The sequence below is a fragment of the Salvia splendens genome, chromosome 3, assembly GCF_004379255.2.
Source record: "Salvia splendens isolate huo1 chromosome 3, SspV2, whole genome shotgun sequence".
Taxonomy (NCBI): domain Eukaryota; kingdom Viridiplantae; phylum Streptophyta; class Magnoliopsida; order Lamiales; family Lamiaceae; genus Salvia; species Salvia splendens.
In genome coordinates, this window is record NC_056034.1 from 44,830,123 (window position 1) to 44,845,871 (window position 15,749).

Consider the following 15,749-nt stretch of genomic DNA (forward strand, 5'->3'; position numbering starts at 1 on the left):
GGATTTGTCGGACAATCTCTATCATCTCTTCTACAGAGTCTGGTCCGAGAATTCTTCTCTCACCCACTTCATCCCAATAAAGTGGCGATCTACACTTCTTTCCATACAAGGCCTCATATGGGGCCATCTTGATAGTCGCCTGGTAACTATTATTATAAGCGAACTCTACCAAGGGCAACACTTCTTCCCAACCTACGCCTCGATCTAGCACCACGGCTCATAGCATGTCCTCCAATGCTTGTATCGTTCTCTCCGACTGCCCGTCGGTTTGAGGGTGGAAAGCTGTACTGAAATTCAACTTAGTCCCCAACTCGCGCTGCAGGCTTGTCCAAAATCTAGAAGTGAATTTAGCATCACGATCAGATGTGATTGTCGCTGGAACTCCATGCAAGCGTATAATTTCCCGTACATATACCTTAGCCAGCTGATCGGATCCATAAGTGGCACGAACCGGCAAAAAATGGGCAGATTTGGTGAGGCGATCTATAATCACCCAAATCACCGTGTTCCCTCGCTGGGATTTTGGCAGTCCTACCACAAAGTCCATTGCAATATGTTCCCACTTCCATTCCGGAATCTCGAGGGGTTGCAATTTCCCATAGGGCCGTTGGTGTAGGCGCCTTTACTTGTTGACATGCCAGGCATCTCTCCACAAATGCCGCAACATGCTTTTTCATACCGTTCCACCAAAACTGTCTTTTCAAGTCTTGATACATTTTGGTGCTCCCTGGATGAGCAGCGTATGGGGTTTCATGTGCTTCTCTCATGATTTCCATCCTCAGGCCTTCATCCTTAGGCACACACAACCTTCCCTTGTATGTGAGACCATTATCCGCTGCCTCACGAAAATTTCCGAGTTCACCCGTCCTCACTTCTGAGCGAATCTTTTCTAGTAACGTATCTCGCCGTTGAGCTTCTACAATTCTGGCTCTTAAGTCGGGTTCCATCACCAACGTGGCTACTATCCCTTCCACAGTCTCGGGCATTCTCACCACTTCCAAGCGCATCTTACTGAACTCTTGGATTATACTCTCCTCGATAGTAAGAAAGGTGGCCAGCTGAGATTGAGACTTCCTACTAAGAGCATCGGCCACTACGTTTGCTTTTCCCGGATGGTAATTTATACCACAATCGTAGTCCTTTACCAACTCGAGCCACCTACGTTGGCGCATGTTCAACTCCTTTTGCTCAAAGAAGTACTTTAGACTCTTATGGTCCGTGTATATCTCACAACGGACTCCATAAAGATGATGTCTCCAGATCTTCAAAGCATGTACCACAGCTGCCAGTTCCAAGTCATGCGTCGGATAATTCAGTTCATGGGGCTTCAATTGTCTCGATGCATATGCAATCACTTTCCCCTTCTGCATAAGCACACATCCCAGTCCCACCTTCGACGCATCCGTATATACCGCATAGTCAGTCTCTGGCTCCGGCACAGCTAGGATTGGTGCGGTGGTCAATTTCTCCTTCAACAACTGAAAGCTCGCCTCACATTCTGGCGTCCAAATCATCTTGACTCCCTTTTTCAGTTGTTGCGTCATTGGCCTTGCTATCTTCGAGAATCCCTCGATGAATCTTCGATAATAGCCCGCCAGTCCTAAAAAGCTTCGGATTTCGTTTTGTGTAGAAGGTGACTTCCACTCCTGCACCGCTTCTACCTTGGCCGGATCTACAACGAATTCCATCTGAAGTTACTACATGTCCAAGAAAATTTACTTCCTTGAGCCAAAACTCGCATTTACTGAACTTGGCATATAGTTTCTCGTCCCTTAGAGTTGCTAGGACGGTTCTCAAGTGCTCTTTGTGCTCCTCCTCGTTCTTTGAGTAAACAAGCACGTCATCGATGAAAACCAGGACAAACCGATCCAGAAATGGATGGAACACGCGGTTCATAAGGTCCATGAACACTGCCGGGGCGTTCGTCAGTCCAAAAGGCATTACAACGAACTCATAATGACCATATCTTGTTCGAAAAGCTGTCTTGGGTACATCTTCTCGCCGAACCCTCAGCTGATGGTACCCAGACCTCAAATCCATCTTAGAGAAGACTCCTGCCCCTCGAAGTTGGTCAAACAAGTCGTCTATCCTTGGTAGTGGATACTTGTTCTTCAGCGTTAGTTTGTTTAGCTCCCGATAGTCGATGCACATCCTCATCGTTCCATCCTTCTTCTTTACGAACAACACTGGTGCTCCCCATGGTGACACGCTAGGTCTAATGAATCCCAATTCCAGTAGCTCTTGCAGTTGCACCTTAAGCTCCTCCAACTCTTTTGGCGCCATTCTATAAGGTGCTTTGGATATTGGTGCCGATCCGGGCTCCAGATCGATCGTGAATTCTACTTGCCTGTCGGGTGGGGGTCCCGGCAATGCATCGGGGAAGACATCGGGATATTCACTCACTATCGCCACATCTTCTATCTTCCTGTCTTTCTTCTCCTCCCCATTCAAATAAACAAGGTACGCTGGACATCCCTTCCTCATCATTGTAGTGGCTTGCAGCGCAGAGATAATGGACTTGCGTCGGCTCATTGGGACTCCGTGAAACTTCATCGGCTCTTTTCCGGGGGTTTCAAACGAAATTTCCCTTTCTCTACAATGAAGGGTAACGTGGTTCTCCGCTAACCAATCCATACCCAAGATTATGTCTACGCTACCCATCGTCATTACTTGCAAATTATAAGCCACTAAACTGAGTTCACCTATTCCAAAGTTCACACATGCACAAGATCGGGATATATCTATAGCCCCGCCTACCGGTGAGGTCACACTCATAGTGGGTTCGGTCTTAACAGTAGGTAATTCCAAAGTATCCACACAAGACGTTGATATAAAGGAATGCGACGCACCCGTATCAAACAAGACAACTATAGGCATATTGAGAAGTGTGCCCATACCTGCCAAGTTTCCTTGCTCAAAGGTTTCTTTCCCGTTTGCCGGCTGTTTCCCCTTCAAGGCGTAGGCCCTTGCTTGCGATGGTAATCCTTGGCGGCGTTGTTGCGGTGGAGGTGCAGGTAGTGCCTGGGATTGTGGACGGAAACCTAGCTGGTTCTGTCTCGTTCCCGTTCCCATGTGCTTGTTTGGGCAATTTCGGATGTAGTGGCCACTCCCACCACAGTTGAAGCACCTAGGGTCTCGACACTCCCCGGCGTGGTACTTGAAGCACCTTCCACATTGAGGGTTCCTCGGCGGAAAGTTTGCCCTCGGTTGGAAAGTATTTTGTCTCCCGCCATTGTAGGGTGGGTTCCTCATGTGTTGTGGCCTCTTACCACCATACTGAGCCTGGTCACCATCCCACCTCCTCTTCTCTTGGTGGCCCGGCTGAGCTTGTAGAGGTGTCGCGTTTGTTGTTGCCACAACTCTTGGCTTAGGGAGTGCATCTTCCACGTCCAGTGCACAAGTCAAGATCTCCGAGTAGGAGAGTTCTCCTCGACAGGCCAATGCAGCCTTTATCTCATCTCTGAGCCCGGCCCGGAACTTCACCGCCCATTTCTCATCGGTGTCCATCAACTCGGGCGCATATCGTGCCATCTGCGCGAGGGCTCGGTCATACTCGGTTACAGTCATTCGGCCTTGGCTTAGTGTGTGGAACTCTACCACCTTGGCCCGTCTGTACGTCTTTGGAACATACTTGTTATCGATCTCTACTTTAAACTCCTCCCATGTTAGCGCCTCCAGGCGGGCAGGATTCATAGTTCTTTGCCGAGTCTCCCACCAGTAATCGGCAGCACCTGACAGTTGAAAGGTAGCACCAGCAATGCGCTCCCTATCTGTGCACTCCATGACCCTGAAGATACGCTCGAGGCCGCGTATCCACTCTTCCGCTTTGGATGGGTCTCCTTGTCCGTCAAATTTTGGGGGATTCTGCCTTGAGAACGTAACTATGAATCTTTCTTGTTGAGGCGGGGGTGGAGGTGGTGGTGGCGGTGGTGGTGGAGGTGGTGCCTCCACGTTGGGTCCTTGTCGTGGTTGGCGTGCACGTCTTGGCGGCATTCTGATTCAATATCCAAAAAGTGTTACTACAATTCTCATCCAAAATTACCACTTTCTCAAAATTTTCTTATAAAATCTTCATGTAGTATAAGATGCAACACATAGGATATATATATCAAAATCCAAATTCTCATTAAAAGAAAGAAGGCCAACATTGTTCCCAAGAGTAGATCGTACTGAAAGCAAAAACTGAAAAGACAACGAACTATTCTAATTCTAGACTACGACTCTATCATCCTCATCCATAGGCCCTTCCTCCGGGTCTTCGTCGTCGTCCTCCTCGCAGTTCCCTGGCAGAGCCTCCTCATAAACATCTTCATACCCTTGTTCACCCTCGTACATGCTCACATACTTGTCCTGATACACGACCCTCTCTTCCACCTCCTGTGGGGGCTGCTCCTCTCGAGAGTCCACCAGCGCACAATACACGGCTTTCCGAAAGCCAGCCATGTCACCCACCATGTCGTCGGTAGCGGGCTCATGCCACGTGTACCTCCTCGCCGTTCTTTCGGCCCACTCCTTCCAGCTATCGGGAAGCAAATCTATTAGCTTCTCAATGCCGTCATGCTCTGTCACTCCGAACTCCTGAGCTGCCCTCCAGAGGGTGTCGAAGTGTGCCACGAACTCGATCAACGGTACGTGATCCTTCTTCCGGTACACTCTATAATCCCTGAGCACCCTCTGTGCCCTAAGTCTATCGCGATCACTCCGTCGCGGGGTTCGGAACATACGCGCCATCTATAGAAAAACAGAAACAACCGCCTCGCGTATAAAAAAACAGAGTACATAACCGAAGAAGAGAGAGAGAGAGTGTGTATGCACGTATCGCTGTTCTAACCCAAACCCGCTGGTGTTCAAAGGCCAAAAGCTCTTATCTACCATAGGTCCAAGAAGCACTAGTGAAATTCTATCACGTCTAAGTTCAAACATTCAAAAGGCCAACACATACTCACATAAAAGCTCACATCAACATTCACGTCATCATATCATCACACATCAGCCACATGCTTTCATATAAGTTCATCATACATCAACAGTTCATAACACCATAACAGTTCATAACTCAAATAATTTCCAACTTTTCCACATCACGTTGTACCCTTCCACATGTCTCAACATTTACTTAAACTTTACATAAAAATCATTTTCAACACCAAAATCACAATTTCCTTCACTTCCATATACTTTCCAAAATTTCGAAATTTTCATTACCTCATTTCAGGTTGAGTGCGATGAGTCGGATGTTGAGCCAATGACACTTTTGAAAACTTACTCCAGTCAGAAAAAGAATTTTTGGGTCCAGAGCAGAAAGAGAAAACCTAGGCTTGATACCACTCTGTCACGCCCGCATTTCCTAAGGATAGGAAGTACGGTGGACCGCGACTAGGGGAGGAATAAAGAAGCGGGGAAGAAAGGGGAAAAACAAGAATATTTGACCCAAAGACATTTAATAAAAGGAAATTCATTTTAAAACAAGGTACTGTAGCGACATTTCAAAAGTTTAAGTAACCAGAGTTTAAATGAAAACATTGTTTCGGATTACAAGCAGCGGAAAAAGATCAAGAAACAGATAATGCCGGGTATGACGACACGACACCATCCAAAAGACCAAGTAAAACACTCATTTGGCTTTCACTGCTCAACATCCGTCATCCCCATCGCCGCTCAACCTGCACATTAAGAAAACAACATGCAGGGCTGAGTACTTATTGCACTCAGTGGACACACGCCAAAATCATAGTTTGTCATGCCATAACAGTGTAACATTGGGGTTTTAAGTGTAAGAAAGTAACCCAAGTACACAAAATATATTTCATAAATTCGACTGCGCAGTCATTTTCAGATATTGCCACCCTTATTCCCACTATCATACACTATCTGATCCAACCATGACAAGGGGCGTGGCCACACCCCAGGTCAACTAGACCGGCCAACTTGCTCTCAGATGGCTCCCGGTCTCGTGTACACTAGCCTGAGGGTTCGCAGCCCAACAGACCCGAATTCGATTAAACATATGTGGTAAACCACTTCAGATAGGTTTCAAAACAAAACAATTGGCAAGACAAACAGTTCACCTCCATAAACATTTCCGGAACAAAGTCCGTATTTAAAGATAACCCACGTAAAAGTAGGGTAGAAAAGCCCACCTCGATTGCTTAGCTTTTAAAACAGTTCCCTTCAACCACACTTTCCTCGAAAAAGATCACCCTTTTGAAAGATAAATAAATCATGATTAGAGTCAGGGTAGACGATGTTTAAACGACAATGCATGATTCCTACGTGGACGACTTCAACATCTAGCACGTTACACGAACACACACTTAACAACACTCAAACTCCTGGCATACCCTTACTGTGCAACGGCTCACTTGGCTCGGGAAAGGTTCGGAAAAAGCTCGAAAAAAGGATCGGCGTCTCGGCCTGGCTCGGTGTCTCGGCCGCCTGGCTCGGCACCTCGGCCGCCTGGCTCGGCACCTCGGCCGACCGTCTCGGCCGCCTGGCTCGGCACCTCGGCCGCCTGGCTCGGCACCTCGGCCGCCTGTCTCGGCACAGCTCGGCCGCCTGTCTCGGCACAGCTCGGCACCTGTCTCGGCACAGCTCGGCACCTGTCTCGGCACAGCTCGGCACTTGTCTCGGCACAGCTCGGCACATGTCTCGGCACAGCTCGGCACCTGTCTCGGCACAGCTCGGCACCTCGGCCGACCATCTCGGCCGTCCGGCTCGGCACCTCGGCCGACCGTCTCGGCCGCCTGTTCGGCACCTCGGCCGACCATCTCGGCCGTCTGGCTCGGCACCTCGACCGACCGTCTCGGCCGCCTGCTCGGCACCTCGGCCGACCATCTCGGCCGCATGCTCGGCACCTCGGCCGACCACCTCGGCCGTCTGCTCGGCACCTAGTTTACACCCCTTTTCCTCTGACCCCCGATTCTCAAACCCTATACGACAAACACACCACGCATTCTACATCCCAAAACACACCCAAACACCTGGGATCATCCCTTCCAGACTCTCCACAAATCTGCCCTAGGCTGAACCCAACAACTCTCGGCCAACACACACGAAAACTCTCGAACCAAACACTGATTCCTCCGAGCCATCTCTTGGCCAAACACACCCACATACATCACAAAAGCACAACACTCAGAAACCCAACCATTGCACATGAAAACATCACCCAGAACACACCACACGCAGAACTGCGCAGTTTACTTGCAAAAAACATAGTAAAATCATACGACATCCAATGAAGCTGAAATTTACACACCACACCGAAAACACATCCAAGTTTATACGGTTAAAATTTCGTACCAAAAGGAGATCGTTTGCTCAGTCAAAACGGGGTCGGAACCCACTGTCAGTTACTAACAAAACATGCTCGACAACAACACATAATCACAAAACCTATTCAGCATCTAAACCTTCCCAAAACGTCCTACATGCATGTTTTTCGAATTAAACGAGAGTTGAGGCCTTGTATTACCTTTCCCGGATAGTTCAACGTAGTGTAAAAGCTTTACTTCCTCTTACGACTCCGATGCACGACGAAGGAGGGTATCACCTTGAGGAATCCAAGAAGATGATGAGAGGGAGTGAATGGAAGAAGGTAAAAACCGAGAGGGAGAAGGGAGGAAGCTTACCGGTGTTGAGATTGTGAGGGAGAAGAGAGGACCGATGATTGATTGTGATTGGGAAGGGAAAGATATCGGTTTTGTGGGAGTGGGGGGGGTTGAGAAGATCGTGGGGTGAGGGAGAGAACCGAGAGAGAGAGGGAGAGAGAGAGAGAGAGAGATATTTAATTTATTAATTAGGATATTAATTTGTTTTTCAAAAACCATAAACTAAAAAAATTCACACCCATAAATAACGTAAAACAAATAAAACATACCACACCATATCTTAAACAAGATATTCACAAAAAGCAAACACCCTTTAATTAAAAAAAAACGGACATTACAGCGAGCGACCGGCGGACGCAGACGTAGCTTGCGGACACCGGAGTTTCGCGGATTTCCGATGACATTCGTCGGGACGTCCGCCATTGCGGGTTCCCGACGGGCGTCTCGGCGGAAGTCCCGATTTTTATTTTTTTTTTCATTTCATTTTTTAAAAAATGAAATTATCATTGCATTTTCTCCGTATTTGTGTCGAAGTTTTAATTCCATAAATTGTTTAATTTGGTGAATTTGTGAATTTTTATTATTGTGGATGTTTGTCGGGATGTCCGTCTTTGTCCAGTGACATGTCCTTATGACGTGGCAGTGCAGTGTGAGGTTCTTATGACGTGGCAAGAGGTGTTTTTGGGAAGTCCGTCGAGATGTCCGTCGGGACATCCGTCTCACTCACCGTGGATGCTCTAATGGGAAGATAATAAATTAAGAGATATGAAAAAGTATAGATGATATTATTTCTTTTTTAGAAAATGTTTATATTTAATGAGACAAAATGATTATTTGTAAACTTTGACTTGTCATTGAATGTTACTATATTCATTCATTATGGTAAGATGTGTCATTTTAAAATGTAAATGTCTTAAAATAGGATGACTTTTTAGAGTTAAAGCCTCTATTGATGTGCATTAATGATAGTAATAATCGATAGAATTGTAGGAGGGTTTTATCGAAAGAATTTAGTAAATTTTGGAGAAGATGTTAAAAATAGAATTTAGTTATAAAAATATTACTCAATTATGTGAAATTGTGAGTTAAGAGAAAGAAAATTTCAATTGATAGATGTTAATAAATTTTAAATGAGGTTATAATACTAAAATAATGTTATGCTGCATATCTGATTTAAACATATTTAAACATTATTAAGAAATATTGTTATGTGTTGTTCAGTTGTTATGATTAACTATTCTATAATAATCTATACAGGATTGAATCGTGAATTATTTTAGTTGAACATTATTCATAAAACTGTTAGTTGTCGTTTGGTTGCTATAACTAACTATCATATGATAATTCATCTGATATTAAGTTGTAATATTATTTTAATCAAATAAGGCGACTATACTAATTATCGGCGGCCGCGCAAGAAGCATCGACAGCGCCCATATCAACTTGATTTTCAGCGTTGTAGTGTTTGGTGATGGCGCGGCATTCGGCTTCAGGAGCAGCTTCGGCGCTGAGGACTTCGTTCTCCATGACAGATCCCCTAACCCTAGCCATGCGGCCCATACACTATTTATGGTTACTCTTAATGGGCCAGCCCATTCCCACTAACCTAACCAGGCCCATTGACTGTACCTTTGGGATTATAACAAAACTACCATTTTTTTCTAATATACTCCAGATTTTTAAAAAAAAATTGCATGTCTCAACTAAGAATTATTATTCAAAATAATTTAAAATACTAATAAGTAAATACAGTAATTAGGTTGACCATTTATTTTATTGACTGTGTAAAAAAGACAAAAAATAGATTAAATTTCCCTAAGATACGAAGACTCGGTTGAATTGTATTCCTTTTTGTATTGTCTCAACTTAGTTGAGTCATTTACTTTTTTGAAAAAAAAATAAAACATCTAATCACTCCTATTATTACATTACCTACTTTATTCTATCTCTGTCTTTTCTACTTTATTATCCTCTCATACTTTCAACACAATTTTTTAATTTCCGTGTCTAAAAATGTTAACTCAACTTAATTGGATTAAAGAGAGTATATATTATAGACCAATATCATGAAATAACTATATACTCTATTTATGACTAGACTTTAGTCATGCCATAAAATATCACATTTTAGACCAATATCATGAAATAACTATATGCTCTATTTAGGACTAGACTTTAGTCATGCCATAAAATATCACAAATCCCCTGCGTCACCACCCTCCCTATGCCATGCTCCAACCTACTAGTGTGTATATATTCCTTAGGCCATCCACGGTAGGAATAGCCCAGCAATAGCTCAATCATAGCCTAGCCACAAACTCCTTATGTCACATCATCAAAGCAAGCAAATAGCCCAGTCATAGTCTAGCCATAGACTAGCCACATCACTCAAAATTATATAAAACAAATAATCAACAATCACACAAAATACGGAATTAAATTTACGACACAAATACGGTAAAATTCAATAATAATATTAAAATTTTAAAAGTACATTAATTAAAACAACACACTTCATTAAAATTAAAATAACATTACAACATCCTCATTAATGAGTTTGTCCCACATCGAAAGTGGAATATAAAACATTTAAGGATGTCTCTATAAAAGATAAACAACCAAGAATGAGTTTGTCCCACATCGAAAGTGGAACATAAAACATTCAAGGATGTCTATATAAAAGAGAAACAACCAAGAATGAGTTTGTCCCACATCGAAAGTGGAACATAAAACATTCACGGATGTCTCTATAAAATAGAAACAACCAAGAATGAGTTTCATAAAAAAAAATTAAATAAAAAAAATTAAAAAAATCGCTGGGCGATGCGCTCGGCGATCCGGAGCCTGCAATGCCGCCGAGCGGATCGCCCAACGCATCGCATCACCTAGCGCTAGGCGATTTTTTTTCCGGAACCGGCTCGACGATTACAATGGTTCGCCTAGCTGACCGCCTAGCGCCGGGGCTCGGCTAGGCGGTGCGCTAGGCGCATTGTGGATCGCCTTATATAGACATTAATTATAATTTTCACATCACTATATTTGAAGGCAAAAAAATCTTACTCTGACTTCTCCAGCCGTCCTTATCCATAACACCTCATATTAAATCTCCCAAATCAATAGCATATAAAATATTTCCATCCCCTGCGCCACCCCCCCTCCCTATGCACCCTGCTCCAACGCTACTAAGCATTGTACGCCGCCGTCATGGTTGAGAATCAACCCTTTGGTCAAAACGTACAACACTCATAATGCAGAAGTCAAAAGATCCTTCCGCACAGGATGAAATCTCCACCAACGAAGCAAGAAACTTCTGGAAGAGAAGATATTTTCTATGTTCACGTTGAAACTTACTCCATCAATCGAAGCAAGAAACTTCTGGAAAAAGAAAGATATTTTTATATTCACATTAAATCAACGTCACATTTCCACTTGTTTTATTTTATAAAAAATCATTCATTTGTAGTCATTTAGCATGTAATTAATCAAAGAAAAATTATCCTACCAAGCTACGTTATATAGAGTACGTCATAATTCAATTTCTCATAATTAGTTTGCTATTATAATTTATAGTGATAACTGATAGCAGTCAACTCAAATTTCGATTTATTTTTTATTCATCTATCTATTACTAATAAAAAGAATGAATAGAAGTTTATTTTTTATGTAATTTAAAATTAATAACATCCCTAATAATTTTGAAGATAAATTAAATTAATGATATAAAAAAATCGTAGTAACACTACCATATTAAATTATTTCATTTACACCCTATTATGGAATTATTTAAATATTAATAGAATGTTGCACTAAAAATAGAGTGAGAAGATCTCATCTCATCTATTTTAATTCTTCTGGTACCTTCTCAAGCGGGCCCCACCGGCCCCTTTTTTCTTCTCTGACGCCCGGCAAATTCTCTCTCCCACATTAATAATTAAATTGGTGTATAATTTACTGTTTTCCTCTATTTTTAAACCGTTCTTTCCACAGCCTTCTTCTCCCATTGCGAACTTTCTAGAAAAAGAGTGTGTGGTTCTTCGTGTTCTTCAGATTTCATCTGTAGATTGTTCTCGCAGGAATTTGAGATACGGAAAGTTGTTGCTTATAATCACAGATTTTGAAGCGAAGCTGTGATAAATAAGCCGTTGGAGTTGTAGATTTTTTTGCTGTATAGGTAATATGAAGATTTAATTTCGATAGATTTATTACTATACGTGATTAATTAGTGCATTGAATCTTCTATGTTTTGGTCGAAACTGCTGGATTTATTCATGCGTTAATAGATTCTAGGAAAATTTTCCGTTGTTTCTCATTTACAACTTGCTTCGTTGTGAATTGATATAAATCTATGTTAGGTATTAGCTGATTAATGACGAGTTTGTTTTTTATATTGAAACGTCTATTTGCAGCAATTTTATGTTATGCCTTTAGTTAATTTGTGTTTGTTTTTGGTCTCTGAGAATGGTATATGATGAAGAATCTGAATTCTATATGGCATTAACATATTGAATTTTTTTTACTGGTTTAGGGTTTGAATATACATAAATCGATCGCGTGTTCATCTAATATGAGCGGCGACGGCAGCGCTGGGAGCGGCGGAGGAGAGTCGCAGAGGTCGGTTCCGACGCCGTTTCTGACGAAAACGTATCAGCTGGTTGATGATCCGAGTTTCAACGATTTGATCTCGTGGAATGAAGATGGAACAACCTTCATCGTGTGGCGGCCAGCTGAATTTGCGAGGGATTTGTTGCCTAAATATTTCAAACACAATAATTTCTCCAGTTTTGTTCGTCAGCTCAACACCTACGTAAGTTGAATTCAGCGTCATATCCCGATGAAATGTTTTACTGGAATTTCGCGATAACCGTTTCTGCGGATTTGTTTTTGCAGGGATTCCGAAAAATCGTTCCCGATCGGTGGGAGTTCGCGAACGATTGCTTCAGAAGAGGCGAAAAGGCGCTGCTCAGAGACATCCAACGCCGTAAAATTTCGGTTGCGAACACCGCCTCCACCGCGGCTGCGACTACTACGGCGCTGCCTGCGGCGGTAGCGATTCAGATCTCCCCTGCGACCTCCGGCGACGAGCAGGTCCTCTCATCCAACTCTTCCCCGGCGGCAGCGACTCCGCCGCGGCGGCAATGCACATCGACGCCGGAAATGATGGAGGAGAACGAGAGATTGAGGAGAGAGAATTCGCAGCTGAGGCAGGAGCTGAGCCGACTGAGGGGAATGTGCAGCAGCATTTACAATCTGATGTCGGGCTACGAACCTAATCCGGGCGAGGCGCTGGCGCTGGAGCTTATGCCGGAGGCGCGGGCGTGCTGCAGCGCGGAGGAGGAGGAGGAGGACGACGAGGTGTTGGAGGAGATGTGCCCGAGGCTGTTCGGGGTGTCGATCGGGGTGAAGCGGTACAAGAGAAGCGGAGATCGGACGGCGGCGCGTGGGGAGGACGTGAAATCGGAGCCGTCGGATGGGGGAGCAGCGAGGAGCGCGATCCCAGGGGTAGAATTGTCAATTACTGTTGATAGTGGCTATACGTGTTAGCTCGAAAACATTGTACTGATATAATGGCCATGGTTTTGATGTTGACCGTTTCGGTGATGAGTTGGCCCGGCCCGGATCGACACGGCCCGATTGGATGGCTACGTGTTTGGTCATAGAGCTTGATGATGTAATATAGGGCTTTAATTATGTGCAATAAATACATCCCAAATATCTATGTGATATATTAATCATGATTAGGGGGCTGAGTAATGTTTGTGAGATTTTGCAGTTATTATTATTATGATCTCAAATTTTAGATGGAGATTAACGAAATGTAAAAAGTAGATATTATTATTATCTAAAAGATGTATATTTATCAAACATTCACATATTTTTGTAAATAATATAATCCGTACAAAATATCTACAAAATGTCTAGTTCATGATGCAATAATTTTTAAATAATTAAGTATTATGCTAAAAACTTTAAATAATCACTATCTGTCATCTTAAATTTATTCTTACATACACATATATTAAATTTTAATTCATTTTACATAATATTTTAATGTAGATGAAGATGTCTAGCTACTGCACCTTGATTTTTTCTTAACGGGTATATACATTCCCCGCAAAATGTAGATATATAATCCTCCAATGCTTTTATAAATATATTAATATTAATTAATCGTGTTATTATAGTTCTATACTACTTTGATGTCAAATGGAACAATATAAAATTAAGGCAAACTGCTATAAAATTAGTACAAAAGGCAAACTGCTATAAAAACTAGTAGGAGTATAAAATTTGATTAAATTCTAGTCAGTTTTACAATTTAAAAATAATTAATTATATTGTAATTTTGACATTCTTCTAAATTGTCTTATTGACTTAGATTTAGGAGGAAATTGTGCATGATGTGGAACCAACATACTTTAAACTAGTACTCCCTCCGTCCCGTGCTACTCGCACGTTTGCTTTTCGGCACGGAGATTAAGGAATGGGTGTATAACAAAGTCAACAATTACGGCTGTAGGTGATAATTTTTACTATAAATGGAAAGAGTGCAAATAACTTGGGACGCCCAGAAAGGAAATAAGTGCAAGTAACACGGGACGGAGGGAGTATTATATATTTTTCATACTAAATCAATTAGTTTTGTGAGTGGTATATAAATTTGCAAAAAAGATCATAAATTTTGACCTTTCAAATCATATGCTCCGTCTGTACCACTGACATATTTTTCTTTTTAGGATGTCCGACTCTAAATGAACTAGTACTCTCTCCGTCTACTTGCACTTATTTCCTTTCTGGGCGTCCCAAGTTATTTGCACTCTTTTCATTTTTAGTAAAAATTATCACCTACAGCCGCAATTGTTGACTTTGCTATACACTCATTCCTTAATCTCCATGCCGAAAAGGAAATGTGTGAGTAGTCCGGGACGGAGGGAGTATTTCTTAAAAATGAAACATCACTCCCTCTACTTTTTTCCTCTCTCTTACTTTATTTTCTACTTTATTCACAAAACACTACTACATATCCCATGTCGAAATAGAAATGCTCTACTTAGAGTATTCTCTATATTATTTGCTCTCTTACTTTACTCTCTCTTAACTTTAACTATTTATTACTACCTCCGTCCACCAAAATTCGTCCCAGTTTGACCGGACACAGGTTTTAAGAAATGTAATGGAAAGTGAGTTGAAAAAGTTAGTGGAATGTGGGCTTGACTTTTATATATTAGTTTTATAATAAAATGTGAGTAGGAATGAGTTAGTGGAATGTGGGGTCCACTACCAAAAATGGTAAAAGTGAAATGAGACAAATTTTGGGGGACGGACGAAAAAGGAAAGTTGGGACAAATTTTCAGGGACGGAGGGAGTAGTATTTTTGCAAAATGATTGTAAAAGGGAAACACTTTAACTACCATGGGAAGGAGCTAGTGGAGTAAGTATTACTATCAACTAAACTCATTTGATACTCTCTTCGTCCTATGTACTTGCGCTTTTCATTTTAAATACATTAACTAATGAAGTAGTTTGGAATGAACTGAAATAAAAATATAGTTAAATTAATTTTTCTTAAATTCTTTGGCAAAAATAAATTTCTCTACTATATAATACACTTAGGTGGTGTTCGGTTTCCAAGATAAAATAATACCAAGATACAATTTAGGATTGAGTTGTGTATTATTTTAGTCATATGGGGTTAGCTGTGATTAATTATCCCATGATTATCCATCTAGGATAGAGTTGTGGGGTTGAATCACATGAACCAAACACACTACAAATTTAATCCCGGATATAATCTTGCAAACCGAACACCCCATTAATAAATTCGATATTTATTAATGATCGTCATACGCGCAATGCTTCGGGAGTCGTACTTGTAATACCCCACTTTTTGAACCCTAATTTTCGAACCCTAAAGTACTTGCATTTAATGCTTTTGATGTAGCGAAGTCCGTGGATTAATTGCCGAGTGAAATTGTTGTTGGATACTTTTCGTGACCTAATTTTGAGTTGGAATTTTGACTGGGTCAACTTTGTTGAATATGTGACGTGACTGCTTTGAATAATTAATATGGGGTGAATTTAATTAATTGGTAATTTGTTATGAGTGCTAGAAATTTGTGAAGTAAATCACTATGCGAATTT

The 15,749-nt window shown here is 42.1% G+C and overlaps 1 protein-coding gene across 1 annotated transcript; it reads left to right on the plus strand.

Moving 5' to 3' along the window:
- Positions 1–11,547: 11,547 nt before the first annotated feature.
- Positions 11,548–13,357, plus strand: LOC121796356 (heat stress transcription factor B-2b-like). The gene is made up of 3 exons (XM_042195207.1): positions 11,548–11,781; positions 12,136–12,414; positions 12,498–13,357. Exons 2-3 carry the CDS (start codon positions 12,175–12,177, stop codon positions 13,149–13,151), a joined length of 894 nt encoding a protein of 297 aa, XP_042051141.1. The 5' UTR covers positions 11,548–11,781; positions 12,136–12,174; the 3' UTR covers positions 13,152–13,357.
- Positions 13,358–15,749: the final 2,392 nt, after the last annotated feature.